Raw genomic sequence first — 14,667 nt, forward strand, 5'->3', positions numbered from 1 at the left:
TAAGAGGATTCTAATTTCTCCACATTCTTGCTATATTAGTTTACTAGGGCTGCCAAAACAATATATCACCGACTCGGTGGCTTAAACAACAGAAACTAATCTTACAGTTCTGGAGCCTGGAAGTCCCAGAGCAAGGTATTAGCAGGTTTGGTTTCTCCTGCAGTCTCTCTCCTCAGCTTGGAGATGGTCACATTCTTGCTGTGTCCTCATATGACCTTTTTTGCATGTGTGCATATCGCTGGTGTCTCTGCTTTTTATAAGGAGGCTAGGGATATTAGGTTAGGGCCTCACCTTATGACCTCATGTCACTTTTAGTTACCGAGTCTCTAAAGGCCCTATCTTCAAATACATACATACACATATATATATAACATTATTGAATTTATATATATATGTAAAACATTATTGAGTAGGAAAATGGGCAAAGGATATGAACAGAATGTTCACAAAAAGGAAGTTTCAAAAAATTAAGTTTGATAAATACTGTATAGAGAGATGTGGTGAAAACGATGCCCTGAAAAATTGCTGTAGGAGCGTGATTGAAACAACAAATTGATGCAGTCATTAAAAAGTTGTTCAAGATATAATGGGAAGTGAAGAAAAAGCAGGGCGGCAAAACTGTGTAGAGTACTTTGCGTGTGTGTGCGTGCGTGGGTGTGTGTGAGAGAGAGAGAGAGAGGAGACTGTGGGGAAAAAACGAATATTTATATATTGCACAGAATGTCTCTGAAAAGATATGCAGTAAATTTGTTAACAGTGGTAGCCTAGAAGGAAAGAAAACTAGGGACAGTGGATGACGGAACCTTTCTTTTCTTTGCATATCGTGTATTTCTGACGCTATTTAAAATTTAACTATCACACATACTATCTAGTCGTCTTTAAGGAAAAAAATGTGTGGACTGTGTATCACGGCCACTAGATATTAGGGTATTAGATATTCAGGGTATTAGTCTTTTTAGTTCTCTCCTGGCCTAAATCTCCCCCAGCGGTCTCCCCTCCTCCTTGCGAAACATGACTTTCTATATTGGAATGCACCCCATGAGGGCTCCCCTATTTATGTTTCCGAATCTGCTTCTGCACCCGACTGACTGCAAGATACTCCAAAGTAGGGGCTGTTTCCCATTGCCGTCTGTCCGCAAGCACCGCGGCTAGCCCTCGATAGGTGGGTGTTCTAGAAACAACACATGAAGAAATGTTTGTCTAAAAAGGGAAAGAGACCCCGCAAAATCAGAAGCGTATCCCGCACGTCTTAGATCTCTTATTTGCGGAATGTGTTTTCCCTCCCCGCTCCTCATTCACTTGAAACCCACTGTTCTAATCAGGGCCAAGAGGAAACCTGGACGTGCCTTGGCAGCAGGGTAAGGACTGCGGCGCCTGCGGCTTCGCTGGGAAGTCGGACCTGCTCCGCCCCACCCCTAATTTCCCGCGCTCCGCGATCATTGGCTGTTCTCAGGGATGGGCGGGCCCCCGCTGCAAGGTGCCTTGCGACCCGGGACTCTGCGGGCGGCGTGCGCGGAGCGCGAAGAGCTACGTGGATTCTGCGCTAGAGCTGCCGGCAATGCCGGGAGACAGCGTTCCCGCCAGGTATACAACCCCGGAGGCGACTAGAGCCGGAGCTCGGAGCTCCGTCTCCTCGACTTCCGTGGCGCCGCTGGTTACCGACCCACTGAAGAGGTGAGCGCCTACCGGGCTCCCCGCCCCCTCCTGTGCTCAGGGGAAGTTGGCAGTGGGCGGACAAGCAAGGACGGGCAGGCAGGTAGGGTCCAGGCTAAGGCATCGTCGCGTCGTGGGGTTAGGACAGCGCACCCCACTCAACCTCCGACTGTCACTCCCGGGTCGACTGGTCTTTAGCGCTAAGCAAGTTGTGTTTGCGGAGGCTCCCAGCTGGTCAGCTAGCGGTGGAACGCCTCACCGGCATTCGCCTCTTGACTTCGCGGTCCCGGTAACTCTTCTTAGATCCAGACGCGCGCAGTGGACGCCGCGCTGTGCGGGTGGGTCTGGGAAACAGCGATTAAATAAACGATAAGTTACACTGAGAGGTCTTGGGATGGGAGTGGGGTGATGAGGGGTCGCCAGATAGCCTCGTGTTCGACTGGAGTCAGTGAGATAGCTCGGATGAACTCAAGCTCTTTTTAAAGAAATTAATCTGTGGAATTGCATAATATGCTGTATCTCAGCCAAAAATAGTGTTTGATGTCAAGGTAGTCACTTGAAGTCAACACTGATAATAGTCAAAATAATACGTTTTGAGCTTTCTTATTTTAGAATAATAGATTTCTCTCAGAGGAATTTCTTGAAGTACAGGAAAATAAAAGAAACCATGTGAACTGTTTTGAGTTTTGTTTTTTTTTTAAGCCATCATTTTTGAGGGATAAATGGCAGCCAGCTCCAGTATTCTTGCCTGGAGAATTCTATGGACAGGGAAGCCTGGTTGGCTGCAGTCCGTGGGGTCGCAGAGAGTCGGACACGACTGAGTGACTGACACACTCCTTCCCGTTTGCTTAGGCTTGTTTTCACCCACAACCGCACACCCAGGTTCCGGAGTTTGGAACTGAGTAAAAAGGCGCGTGCGCCGCCGCTCGGGTCCCACAGGGCGACCGGGAAATCGGCCACGCCCCGCAGCCCGGCAAGGCGGCCGACGCTGGTTTGTCCTCAGAGCGGGAAGGAATAGCCGCCCGCCCGGCTGCGGGTTGCAGTGATCTGCGTGTTTCCCGGGTCCCCAGGAAGCCGAGCTGCACACCTGTTAGGACACAGCTCAAGTCTCACTCAGTCTGGGGGGCACTTTCTTTTCACCTTTGTGTAAGAGTCTTGTCTCTGGTCCTTAGAGCAATTTAAAGAAATTGCTCTGACAATCCAGTCCCAGTACTGTCCTGCCTTCTCCCAGTCTATGGCTTTTGTTGCGAGTTGACAGGAGCCAGGAGTGAAGAGAATGAAACACATTTTGCAGAACGGAATTCTGGTATTACGCCTGGTATTATGTCATGATTCTTGGCGCTGGTTTCCGGTTCGAATTCTGGTGACATTGTTTCAGTCGGCTTTGTCCTTTTACAAGCCCCTGTGAGTTTAGTTTCAGTCAAAAAGGAATGCTTATTTCTTATCCTGTAAGGGTTAGGAAAAGGGATTGCTGGCATGAGAAAAAGGTTCTGGAATTTAGTCTGCCTCCTTCCGAGATTCAGATTATGGATTTTTTAAAATGAGGGCATATTGGAGATTTCTATGTAGAATAGTGTAATTCTTGTTCTTATCAGGGAGTTGGAAAAAATAGAATGCCACTTTTTATTAAGTGATTAGAAAAAGTATATATACTTGAAACACTTTAAAATTCAGAATATTTCTGTTGTTTCTCTTGTAAAATAAAAAAGGACCCTTAGTTTATCTTTTCAGTAAGTCTCTTTTTGCATGTGCTCAAGGGACTTGGGTTGTGTTTGGCCACCCCTAGTTGTCCTGATTCCGAGTGACTTCTTATTTGAATTTGAAGTGTATTTTAGGGAAGGTAGTTGAGAGAGCTATAAATGTGGTGAATTAATACCTTTTGTTTCTGGGCACATTTTGTGACGGCCAGGAAAAGTTATTTGGCACTCATGAGAATGTTTTTGTTGCTGTTTAGTCACTAAGTTCTGTAGGACACTCTTCCAACCCACGAACTATAGCCTGGCAGGCTCCTCTGTCCATGGAATTTCTTAGGCAAGAATGGGCTGCCCTTTCCTTCTCTAGGGGATCTTCCCTACCCAGGGATCGAACCCACATCTGAATTGGCAGGTGAATTCTTTACCACTGAGCCATTAGGGAAGCCAATATGTAAGAACAGAATGGTTTAAAGAATTTGTTGGGGATTGCTCTTTTTGAAAAAAATTATGTTGTGTTCATTATAATTTCTGGAATTTTATAGTATGCTGTATCTCACCCAAGAATAGTTTTTGATGTCAATGTAAGTCATCAGAATGCAACACTGACACTTGTTTCTTAAAATAATGTTTTGAACTTTCTTATTTTATGGTAACAATATATTTTTCATTAAAGAAATTTCCCCAAATACAGACAAAATAATATATATTGTTTGAATCATCAATTTTGAAAGATTATTTTTTTCCTAATTTACTTCAGCCTGCTACGGCAGCTAAATACCCAGTTCCCAGTTTGGAATGGTGTTAGTGTTGAATATGCAATTTGGGAGATTAAGGGGCTTATTAAAAAAATACTGTTTCTCCATTGAAATGTCAGCACCAGCAGAGGCTATTATGGCATTTTCTTAAAGAAAGGGATGTGATGATAAAATGCTTTAATGATTTTGAATATCATAACCACTAACATTAAATGCTGGAAGTTTTAAAATGACATTATGTAGGAAGGTTTTGAGAACTTAGATCTTTCTGTCATTTCTCAGTGATGTGTTTGAAGCCTCAAGATTTTCCTTGCAGCATTCATGTAAGAGCTGTGGTTTAGTTTCAAGGCTAGTAATCTTCTTTTAGACTTTTTGACATGTTACATGAGCAAAATTTTGCAGTTTAAGATTTGAAGGTTTAGGAGCCTGGTAGGCTGCAGTCCATGGGGTCGCTAAGGGTCGGACACGACTGAGCGACTTCACTTTCACTTTTCACTTTCATGCACTGGAGAAGGAAATGGCAACCTACTCCAGTGTTCTTGCCTGGAGAATCCCAGGGACGGTGGAGCCTGGTGGGCTGTCGTCTCTGGGGTCGCACAGAGTCGGACACGACTGAAGCGACTTAGCAGTAGCAGCAGCAGCAGCAGCATGGTACCTGAGCTCAGAGGTTAAAGTGTCTGCCCGCAATGCAGGAGACCTGGGTTCAATCCCTGGATGGGGAAGATTCCCCTGGAGAAGGAAATGGCAACCCACTCCAGTATTCTTGCCTGGAGAATCCCATGGACGGAGGAGCCTGGTGGGCTACAGTCTACAGGGTTGCACAGAGTTGGACACGACTGAGCAACTTCACTTTCACTTTCATGGTACCTGAGGACTTACAGATGAAATTAGTAAAGCATCCTTTTCATTTCCCTTAAGTACCTTATATTTTCTTTCCCATTACAATTAGGTTTTTGAAAGGCATATCACTCATACTTTAAAAAATTCTTTACTATTTTAGATACACTTGACCCAGCAATTCCACTAATGGGAATTTATTCCAAGGAATGGATTTGTACACAGGGTTAGTTATTGGATGTTTGTTATGTTGTTTATGATGATGGAACTTTGAAAACACTAATTGTCCCTAAGCAGGGTAATAGTAAAATAAAAGAAATTTGACAAAATGAGAAAATGGTCATAATATAATATCAGGATAAAAAAGAATAAATTCTTTAAATTTCTGAACATATCCTATTTTGGGTAAAAGAAGTATGAAAAGATTGAATTGTAGTGAAGAGTATACTTGATTCAACTTGCCACTTTGAGAGAAATTCTTCTGCATAGTATAGTGCTAAATTGGAAGAAGGAAAAAGAAAAGGCTGTGTTCACATATCTAGGCATTGAAACCATTCTATTTCTGAAATAATCATCGAATACCTAGAGATGAATGGGGAGTTTTCAAGTGTCCCTGCTTATCCACAAGGTTTACTCCTTTTTACTTTATTTGAGCCTTTTAGTCTTATTATAGATTAATAGATTTATTGTGAGGATTAAAAGACTGACAAGTAGGTTCTCAGGTTGGCATGTAAGTATGCAAGTTCAAAATGTGTGATAGGATTGCACTGATGTACATCAAAATGTTAAAAGTTATCTCTGGAGAGATGAGATTTGGGGGTATTGTTTTTAGTATTTTTATTATTTCCCAAGATGTTGAAAAAAATGTATTTTAATTTTATACCAAGATAAAGAAGTATGACTTAAAAGTTTTTTTCCAAGTAGTCAGTCATTTCACAGGGCTAAAGATCAGAAAGTTAAAAAATGATGTACAATGGAAAGGCTCCCTCTTTTGCCTGTTCTTCATCTTCTCAATTCCCATTCCTTCAATTTGCCTACCTTGAGTAGTCATTATTACTAGTTTATTGCTTGTCCTCCAGAGATATTTCATGCATTTCCGTATCAAAATGGATTTACATTTCCCCTTCTTAAATGTGTTTGTAGTTTTCTTCCATTGCTTTTTCCACTGGACAGTGTGTCATAGAGATCTTTTCATATCAATATACATATCGTCCTCAATAAATTTTTTTTCTAAAAAATGATTGTCACAGAAAGAAAGAAATATCTTATCACAGAAATGTCACAGAAATATCTTAGCTTTATTAAGATAGAAAATGGACCTTGATCAAAACGCTGAAGAGGCAATTAAAAGAAGAATTTTCCTCATGGTTGTTGGACAAGGCTCTCTTGCTTAGTGAAGAGGAAATCACTTTGAGTACTGATGTAAGGAACTGTAAAACCTTGCAGTTTAATTAACCAATAAATTATTTTTTAAATGTTACTGCAAGATCAAAGTAACAATATATGTCATTGAAAAATAAGTCAGTTCTTAAAAGTTTACCACAGAAATATGGAACACATTCCTTATTTCTTTCCTGGGAGGCAAATACTTTCAATTCTTACAGGCTTTTCTTCTGTTATTTACCTCTGTCTTTCTAAAAAATACTTTATAACTACTTCTTGACTAAAATTATTTAATGGCTTTTTTGATAAATTGAGAACTGATAACTTAAGATGAGAATTTAGCTCCTTTTCTCTCTATTCTATTTTGACTTCTTCCATCCTCTCAATTGAGATTTTATTTCAATATTTGGTTAAATCATTAGTTAGGTTTTATATTATTATGACTAGGTAAATATGATTAGCCTTTTAACTGAAGATAAACTAAGATCATTGTTTTATCTTTTCCAGTTATTCAAATACCTTCAAACAAATGCAAGAATCTATCAGCCATTTTTTCCTGTAAGACTTCCTTTCTCTAAATCTCATTCTGTCCTATTTGTTTATTTTAGCAGATTACATTCCATTATAGGTTATTACAAACTGTTGGGTATAATTTCCTGTGCTACATTGTAAATCCTTGTTGCTTATCTGTTTTATGTACAGTAGTTTGTATCTGTTAATCCCATCTCATAAATTTGTTTCTATGTCTGTGAGTCTGCTTCTGTTTTGTATATAGTTGCATTTGTATTACTTGCACATGTAAGTGATATATAGTATTTGTGTTTCTCTGTCTGATTTATTTCACTGCACATAATATTCTCCAGGTCCATCCATGTTGCTGCAAATGGCAAAATTCATTCTCTTTTATGGCTGAATGATATTCCATGGTGTAAGCCAAGAGTTTGTTGATGGGCACTTAGGTTGCTTCCATATTTTGGTTATTATAAATAATGCTACTGTGAATATTGTTTGTTTTTGAATTGGAGTTTTCTTTTTTCTTCTGGATATGTGCCCAGGAGTGGAATTGCTAAATCATATGGGAGTTCGGTTTTGGGGAATTTATTTATTTGTTTTTGGCTGCTCTAGGTCCTTGTTGCTCTTCATGAACTTTCTCTAGTTGCAGTGATGTGGGGCTAGTCTCCGTTGTGGTGCCAGCTTCTCGTTGAGGTGGTCCTCTTGCAGAGCACAGGCTTTAGGCGCACAGATTTCTGTAGTTGCAGCACCTGGCTCAGAAGTTGCAGAACAGGCTCACTTGTGGGTCACAGGCACTAGAGCATGGGCTCAGCCAGTAGTCGCAGCACACAAGCTTAGTTGCTCTGAGGCATGTGGAATCTTCCCAGACCAGGGAATCGAACATGTGTCTCCTCCTTTGGCGGGGGATTCTTACCTGTTGTGCCACAAGGGGAGTCCAGTAGTTCTGTTTTTATAGACCCTAGCTCTAACCTCCATACCTTTTGTAAAGGACGTCCATACTGTTTTTGTTAATGGCTACACCAATTTATATTCCCATGAACAGTGTACAAGGGTTCCCTTTTCTCTACATTCTCGCCAACATTTATTTGTGTGTTAACTTTTTGATAATAGTCATTCTGACCTATGTGAGGTGATAGCTCATTGTGGTTTTGATTTGCATTTCTCTGATAATTAACATTATTGAGCATCTTTTATGTGCCTGTTAGCATATCTTCTTTGGAAAAATGTCTTTGTATTATTTTTTGCCCATTTTTCACTATTGTTTTTAATTGAGTTGTATGAGGTGTTTATGTATTTTGGATATTAACCTCATGTTAGTCCCATCGTTTGCAAATGTTTTCTCCCATTCTGTAGGTTGTCTTTTCATGTTTTTTTCTTAATGGTTTCCTTTGCTGTGCAAAAGCTTTTAAGTTTGATTAGGTCCCATATTTCTTATGCCTTTATTTCTTACGCTTTTGGGAGACTGATCTATGAAAATACTGCAGTGGTTTATGTCAGCTGTGTTTCACCTGTGGCTCCCCAGGTGGCTAAGCAGTAAAGAGTCTGCCTGCCAATGCAGGAGGCTTGAATTAGTCTCTGGTCAGGAAGATTGCCTGGAGAAGGAAATGCCAATCCAGTCCAGTATTCTTGCCTGGGAAATCCCATGGACAGAGGAGCCTAGTGGGCTACAGTCCATGGGATCTCAAAAGAGTCAGAAACGACTTAGCAATTAAATGACAACAACAGTGCTTCACCTGTGTTCTCTTCTAGGAGTTTTATGGTGTCATATCTTACATTTAGTTCTTTAAACCATTTTGAGTTTATTTTTGTATATGAGAAAATGTTCTAGTTTCATTGTTTTACATATAGCTGTACAGCTTTCCCAACACTACTTGTTAAAGAGACTCGCTTTTCTCCAGTGTATGTTCTTTGTTATAGATTAATTGAGCACGGGCTTATTTCTGGGCTCTCTTTTCTGTTTCATTGATCTATATTTATGTTTTTTTGTACCAGTACCATGCTGTTTTGATTACTGTAGCTTTGTAGTGTACTCTGAGGTCTGAAAGAGTTGTACCTCCAGCTTTTTTCCTTTTTCTCAGGTTTTCTTTGGCAACTCTGGATCTTTTGTGGTTCCATATAAATTTTGGAATTATTTGTTCTAGCTCTATGGAAAATGTCATGGGTATTTTGATAGGGATTGATTGCATTAAATCTGTAGATTGGTTTGGATTCTATGGTCATTTTAATGATATTAATTCTTTCAATCCAAAAGCATGGGATATTTTTCCATTTCTTTAAATCATCTTCAGTTTCTTTATCAGTGTTTTATAGTTTTCAATGTATAGATCTTTTATGTCCTTGGTTAACTTTATTACTAGTGTTTTTTTAATGTGATTTTAAGTGGGTTTTTTTTTTTTGCTTTCTCCCTCTGATATTTCATCATTGGTGTATAGAAAGGCAACACATTTCTGTGTATTAATCTTATACCTTGCTACTTTGCTAAAATCATTTATTAGTTTTTGTGTGGAGGCTTTAGGGATAGAGTATCATATCATTTGTAGATAGTGAGTTTTACCTCTTCCCTTCCAATTTGGATACCTTTCTTTCTTTCTTCCTTCCTTCCTCCTTCTGTCCCTTCCTCCCTCCCTTCCTTCCTTCCAATACTGTGTTAAATTAAAGCAGTAACACAGTGGGCATCTTTATTTTGCTCCTGAATTTAGCAGGGAGGCTTACAGCTTTTCACCACTGAGTATTATGTTGGCTGTGAGTTTGTCATAAATGACCTTTACTTTCATCAGACGGGGTACCCTCTGTACCCCGTCTGATGAAAGTTTTTATCATGAATGGATGTTGAATTTTGTGAAGTGCATTTTCTGTGTTTATTAAGATAATCATATGGTTTTTGTCTTTCCCTTTTCCTTTCTCATTCTTCGTACTCTAATCTGGTCTGGTTCTAGGTTTACACCAACCTAAAGATTAGGATTTTTAAAGAGATGAGAAAGGAGATTGACCCATAAAATAAGAATTGGATGCTATGAGGGGACTTCCTGGCAGTCCAGTGGTTAAGACTGTGCTTCCAATGCAGGAGGTTGGGGTCTAATCCCTGGTCAGGGAACTAAGATCCCAAATGTTGCACCGTATGGGCAAAAGAAAAAAATGGAATTGGATCCTATGAAAGAAAGCAATCAGAGAAGGGGAACATGCTGTATAAAATTAAATATATAATAGCCAAGGTGGAACTCTGAACAAAAGGGAGAAGATACCGTTCTCTTGGTTTGGTGCCTAGCTGGGGCTTTCCTTTTTGTCTCTCCTAGTTTGGATCGTTTGTTACATAGATCCTGGTTTGCTTTACTCAGTCACTTTGGTGAAAGACTTAGTCCAATTACTTTCTAAGAAAGGATAAAATTTCTAAGTCCTTGTGTGTCTCAGAAATGCCTTTATTTTACTCTTACACTTGATTCTCAGGCATACTTCTGGTGCTCTTCTTTCTGGTATTCTGAAGTTTTATGCTTGTGTCACCTTACTAAGGCTCTTTTTTTCATTTATTGGGCTTTGATGCTTTCAACCTTTTTCCCCCTAGTCTGCTGAAATTTATTTTGGAAATTCTTTCTTTCCATTTAAAATGTTCTCTTTTTTTTGGCCACAATTCATGTCTTGAGGGATCTCAGTTCCCTGACCAGGGCTTGAACCCGGGCCATGGCAGTGAAAGCTCAGAAGTAATCACTAGGCCACCAGGAAACTCCCTATTCTTTTTCTTTGGTGTTTTAGACCTCCTGGATTGATCCTTTAGTTTTCTTCTCCTGTTTTTTTGTTTTTTTTTTTTTTAAATCCTTCTCTCTCTCTCTTTTTGTCAACTTCTCAAGGCAATTTTTTCAACTCAATCTTTTAGCACTTCTATTTACTATTAAATTTTGATTATTGCATTTTTAACTTTAACCTTTTTCTCTAATTGCTTCTTTTCATGCATTCTGCTCTTATTTTATAGATGTATTTTCTTATCTTTTAAAAGATATTAGTTATAGTTTAATTTTTTGAGTTTTCTTTTGCTTTTTTCATTGTTTCTGCCCATTGTGGTCCTTTTTCCTGTTTGGCTTTTCTGTTTCTCCAGGGAGAAGCCTCCAGTACTCTGTAGTGTGGGAATAATCCTTGGTGTTGACATTCTGGCAGGACCAATAAAGGGGAATATGTTGAGATTACCTGAGACTACCCCCCAGGAGTTCCTGGGTGGTCCAGTGGCTAAGACTCTGCACTCCGAATGCAAGGGACCTGGCTTCAGTACTAGTCAAGGCATAGATCTCATGTGCCACAAGTAAGACCTGGTGCAGCCAAATTTAAAAAAAGAAAGGCTACCCCCACAGTTCAGTGATCTGCTAAGAGGACCTTAGCATGTAGACATACTGTGCGTGTGTATGCTCACACTCTCAGTCACTAAGTTGTGTCCGACTCTTTGAGACCTCATGACCACCATGCTCCTCTGTCCATGGGCTTTTGTAGGCAAGGATACTGGAGTGGGTTGCCATTTCCTCCTCTAGGGGATCTTCCCTACCCGGGGATTGAACCTGCATCTCCTGCATTGGCAGCTGGACTGAGCCACCTGGAAGCTGTGATTTAATACAGTGAGAGGATATAGCATAAAACTGGCAAAGGGAAAAGGGAGGTGAGGCAAAGTCCAAAAGAAAGTAGGTGCAAACTTCCAGAGTCCTCTCCCACTGGAGTGACTGAGGCTCTGCTGAATTGCTCCAACACTGAATAGTAGCAACACGTGTGAAGTGTTGTCCATCAGGGGAGCTCATTTGTGACTTAGTACCCCGGGTTTTTACTGGGTGCTGCTCACATAGGTACCCTCTGCATAGCACACACCAAAATTCTAGACTCCCAGAAGGAAAGCAAGTCTTCTGCACAAATCGCATTGTTTGTGTTTCAGTTCAGTTCAGTTCAGTCACTCAGTTGTGTCTGACTCTTTGTGACCCCATGAATCGCAGCACGCCAGGCCTCCTTGTCCATCACCAACTCCCGGAGTCCACCCAAACCCATGTCCATCAAGTCGGTGATGCCATCCAACCATCTCATCCTCTGTCGTCCCCTTCTCCTCCTGCCCTCAATCTTTCCCAGCATCAGGGTCTTTTCAAATGAGTCAGCTCTTTGCATCAGGTGGCCAAAGTATTGGAGTTTCAGCTTCAACATCAGCTTTTGTTTGTGTTTAGGTGCATTAAACCACACGTATCAGTTAGGGGATGATGGGAACCTTGAAATCAGAGTTTTGCCATACAAGGGCTAGCCTTGCAAACAGGCCTTTCAAAAGGAGAGCAGTCATAGGCCTACTCTGTGAGTTCTTTCCTGCATAGGAACTGAAGGCCCCACAGTTTAACATACAGTTGGCACTTGGACAATGTGGAATTGGACTGTGCAGGTCCACTTGTACATGGATGTTTTTCAGTAATTATATTGGAAAAATGGAGATTTATGACAATTTGAGAAACTGGCAGAATGAATATCATATATGTAGATACTGTGCCTATCCTTAGATAAGCATAAGGTGAGTGATATTTAATATAAAATGAATCATGTGTTAGTTTTTTTACTGTTTTATAACTTCAATTTCAAAGAATTACATTACCCATTACAGTATTGTATGCCTGTCTCTTCCTTTCGCCTGATTGGATCAGCCTATTATCACAGGTAAGTGGTTTCTTTGGACTAGGAAAATGGCAACCCAGTCCAGTATTCTTGCCTGGAAATTTTCATGGACAGAAGAGCCTGGTGGGCTTCAGTCCACGGGGTTGCAAAGAGTCAGACAGGACTGAGTGACTGAGCACACACACAGGTGTTTTATGGGAAAAGATAGCAATGTTTCCAATATTGTATTATGAATGTGACTGTAATATTGTATGCCATAAAAATGTTATAATGACTTATTCATTAGTGGATAGGCTAACTGTAAAGCAATAGCATTGATTACCCTGGGCTACCATAAGACAGTCGTGTTGCTTCTTTGTCATTACTAATGCATGAATTGTTATACCTATAAATATACATTTCTTTTTCACATTATCTTTTCATTTTTGATGTTTAGTGTTAATAATACATTAGATATCTGCTGTGTTTTGTATAAGACAATATGATGTAGGTACTGATGATTCTTTAAGATGTATACTTACAGTGTCAATAAATACAGTATAGAGCTGTAAATGTATTTTCCCTTCCTTATGATTTTCTTTTTTTAATGTATTTTTAAAATTTTTAGTTGGAGGATAATTGCTTTACAATGGTGTGTTGGTTTCTGCCATACAACAAGGTGAAGCAGCCATAAGTGTGCACATATCCCTTCTCCATCCCACCCCTTCAGGTGGTTGCAGAGCACCGGGCTGAGCTCCCTGTCTTACACAGAAACTTCCCACTAGCTATCTGTGTTACGCCCCACTGTCTTCTTCCTCCCCCACCATGTTCACAAGTCTGTTCTCTAGGTCTGTGTCTCTGTTCCTGCCCTGCAAGTTGGTTCACTAGTACCATTTTTCTACATTTTCATATATATGTGTTAATATACAATATTTTTCTCTTTCTGTATGACAGTCTCTAGGTTCGTCCACCTCAGTTCAACTGACTCAAATTCATTAATTTTCTTAATAACATTTTCTTTTCTCTAGCTACTTTATTGTAAAAGTACAGTACATAATACATAAAACATAAAAAACATGTGTTAATCAACTGTTTGTGTTATTGGTAAGGCTTCCAGTCACAGTAAGCCATTAGTAGTTAGGTTTTGTGGGAGTCAAAAGTTGTAGGTGGATTTTTCACTGCGTGGGGATGGGGGTCAGTGTCCCTGACCCCACATTGTTTAAGAGGCAACTATACAGGGTTTCTCTTAACCTCCTTGTCTTCTGCCTAGTGGCCTATCCTTGTCCTCTACTGGTGACCTGGAGGCTGGAGCCTTTCACCTACTGTAGGGCTGACGGTCACCTGTTTGAAACAGGGTAAGAGAGTGGCTCTGAGTGAGTGAATAGCCAACATTTTGCTATTGACTTGTCCTATAACTAGGACCACTAATATGGTCTGGGTGTTCCTGAGATCCTTTTCATACTAACACATGATGTTTGCCTTTTTCTTACAAGCATACAATGAAGTTTTCTAGAGGCCTATAGTGTTATAATATACAGAATGCAGAAATATAAAGCAATGCCACTCTTCTCACTAATTTATTTTTTGTTTTGGAAAATATAGTTACTTTTTCTTAAAAATCATGAGGTTATTTTTAAATGGACTAAAATTTTTAAATAATTAAAATTTCTCAGTTTTTTCTTAAGATAATAAATCTAATAACTACATATAACCCACATAAGCAAAAGTTCTTTGGAGTATCAATGCTTTTTAATTATTGTAGGTCCTTGGACCAAAAAGCTTGAGAAACCTACGTATTGCATTTTTCTGAGTCTTGCAGTTTGTCCTTTTGCTAGTTGTCTATCTATACCTGTGTTGTCCAGTTTGGTAGCGACTAGCCACATATTTAACTTTTAAATATAAGTTAATTAAAATGAAATAAAATAAAAATTCTGTTTCAGTTGTACCAAATTTCAAGTGGTCAATAACCACACGTGGGTAGTGGCTACTATAATGGACAACAGATCTAGAGCATTTTTATCACTGCAGAAATTTCTGTTAGACAGTGCTGATCAAAGCTGTTAACATTTAGAAGCTGTTCTTATTTCTTCCCCTTATGCTTTTCTACTCTCACGTTCTTTGCTTACATCATGATAGCTGAGCACATAAACATATATTATTGGTTCATAAAACATTTCATCATCAGATGATTATGGGACAGGCTTTCCTAGTGCACACACCCATGTGAAATTATGTAA

The 14,667-nt window shown here is 39.8% G+C and overlaps 1 protein-coding gene across 1 annotated transcript in view; it reads left to right on the forward strand.

Moving 5' to 3' along the window:
* Positions 1-1,532: 1,532 nt before the first annotated feature.
* ZNF638 (zinc finger protein 638) overlaps positions 1,533-14,667 on the forward strand; it is a 147,910-nt gene continuing 134,775 nt past the window's right edge. The window contains 1 exon segment of the mRNA XM_070379784.1: positions 1,533-1,674. Coding sequence (XP_070235885.1) covers positions 1,559-1,674 — 116 coding nt within the window. The 5' untranslated portion in view covers positions 1,533-1,558.

This window comes from Bos mutus, chromosome 11, assembly GCF_027580195.1.
Source record: "Bos mutus isolate GX-2022 chromosome 11, NWIPB_WYAK_1.1, whole genome shotgun sequence".
Lineage (NCBI taxonomy): Eukaryota > Metazoa > Chordata > Mammalia > Artiodactyla > Bovidae > Bos > Bos mutus.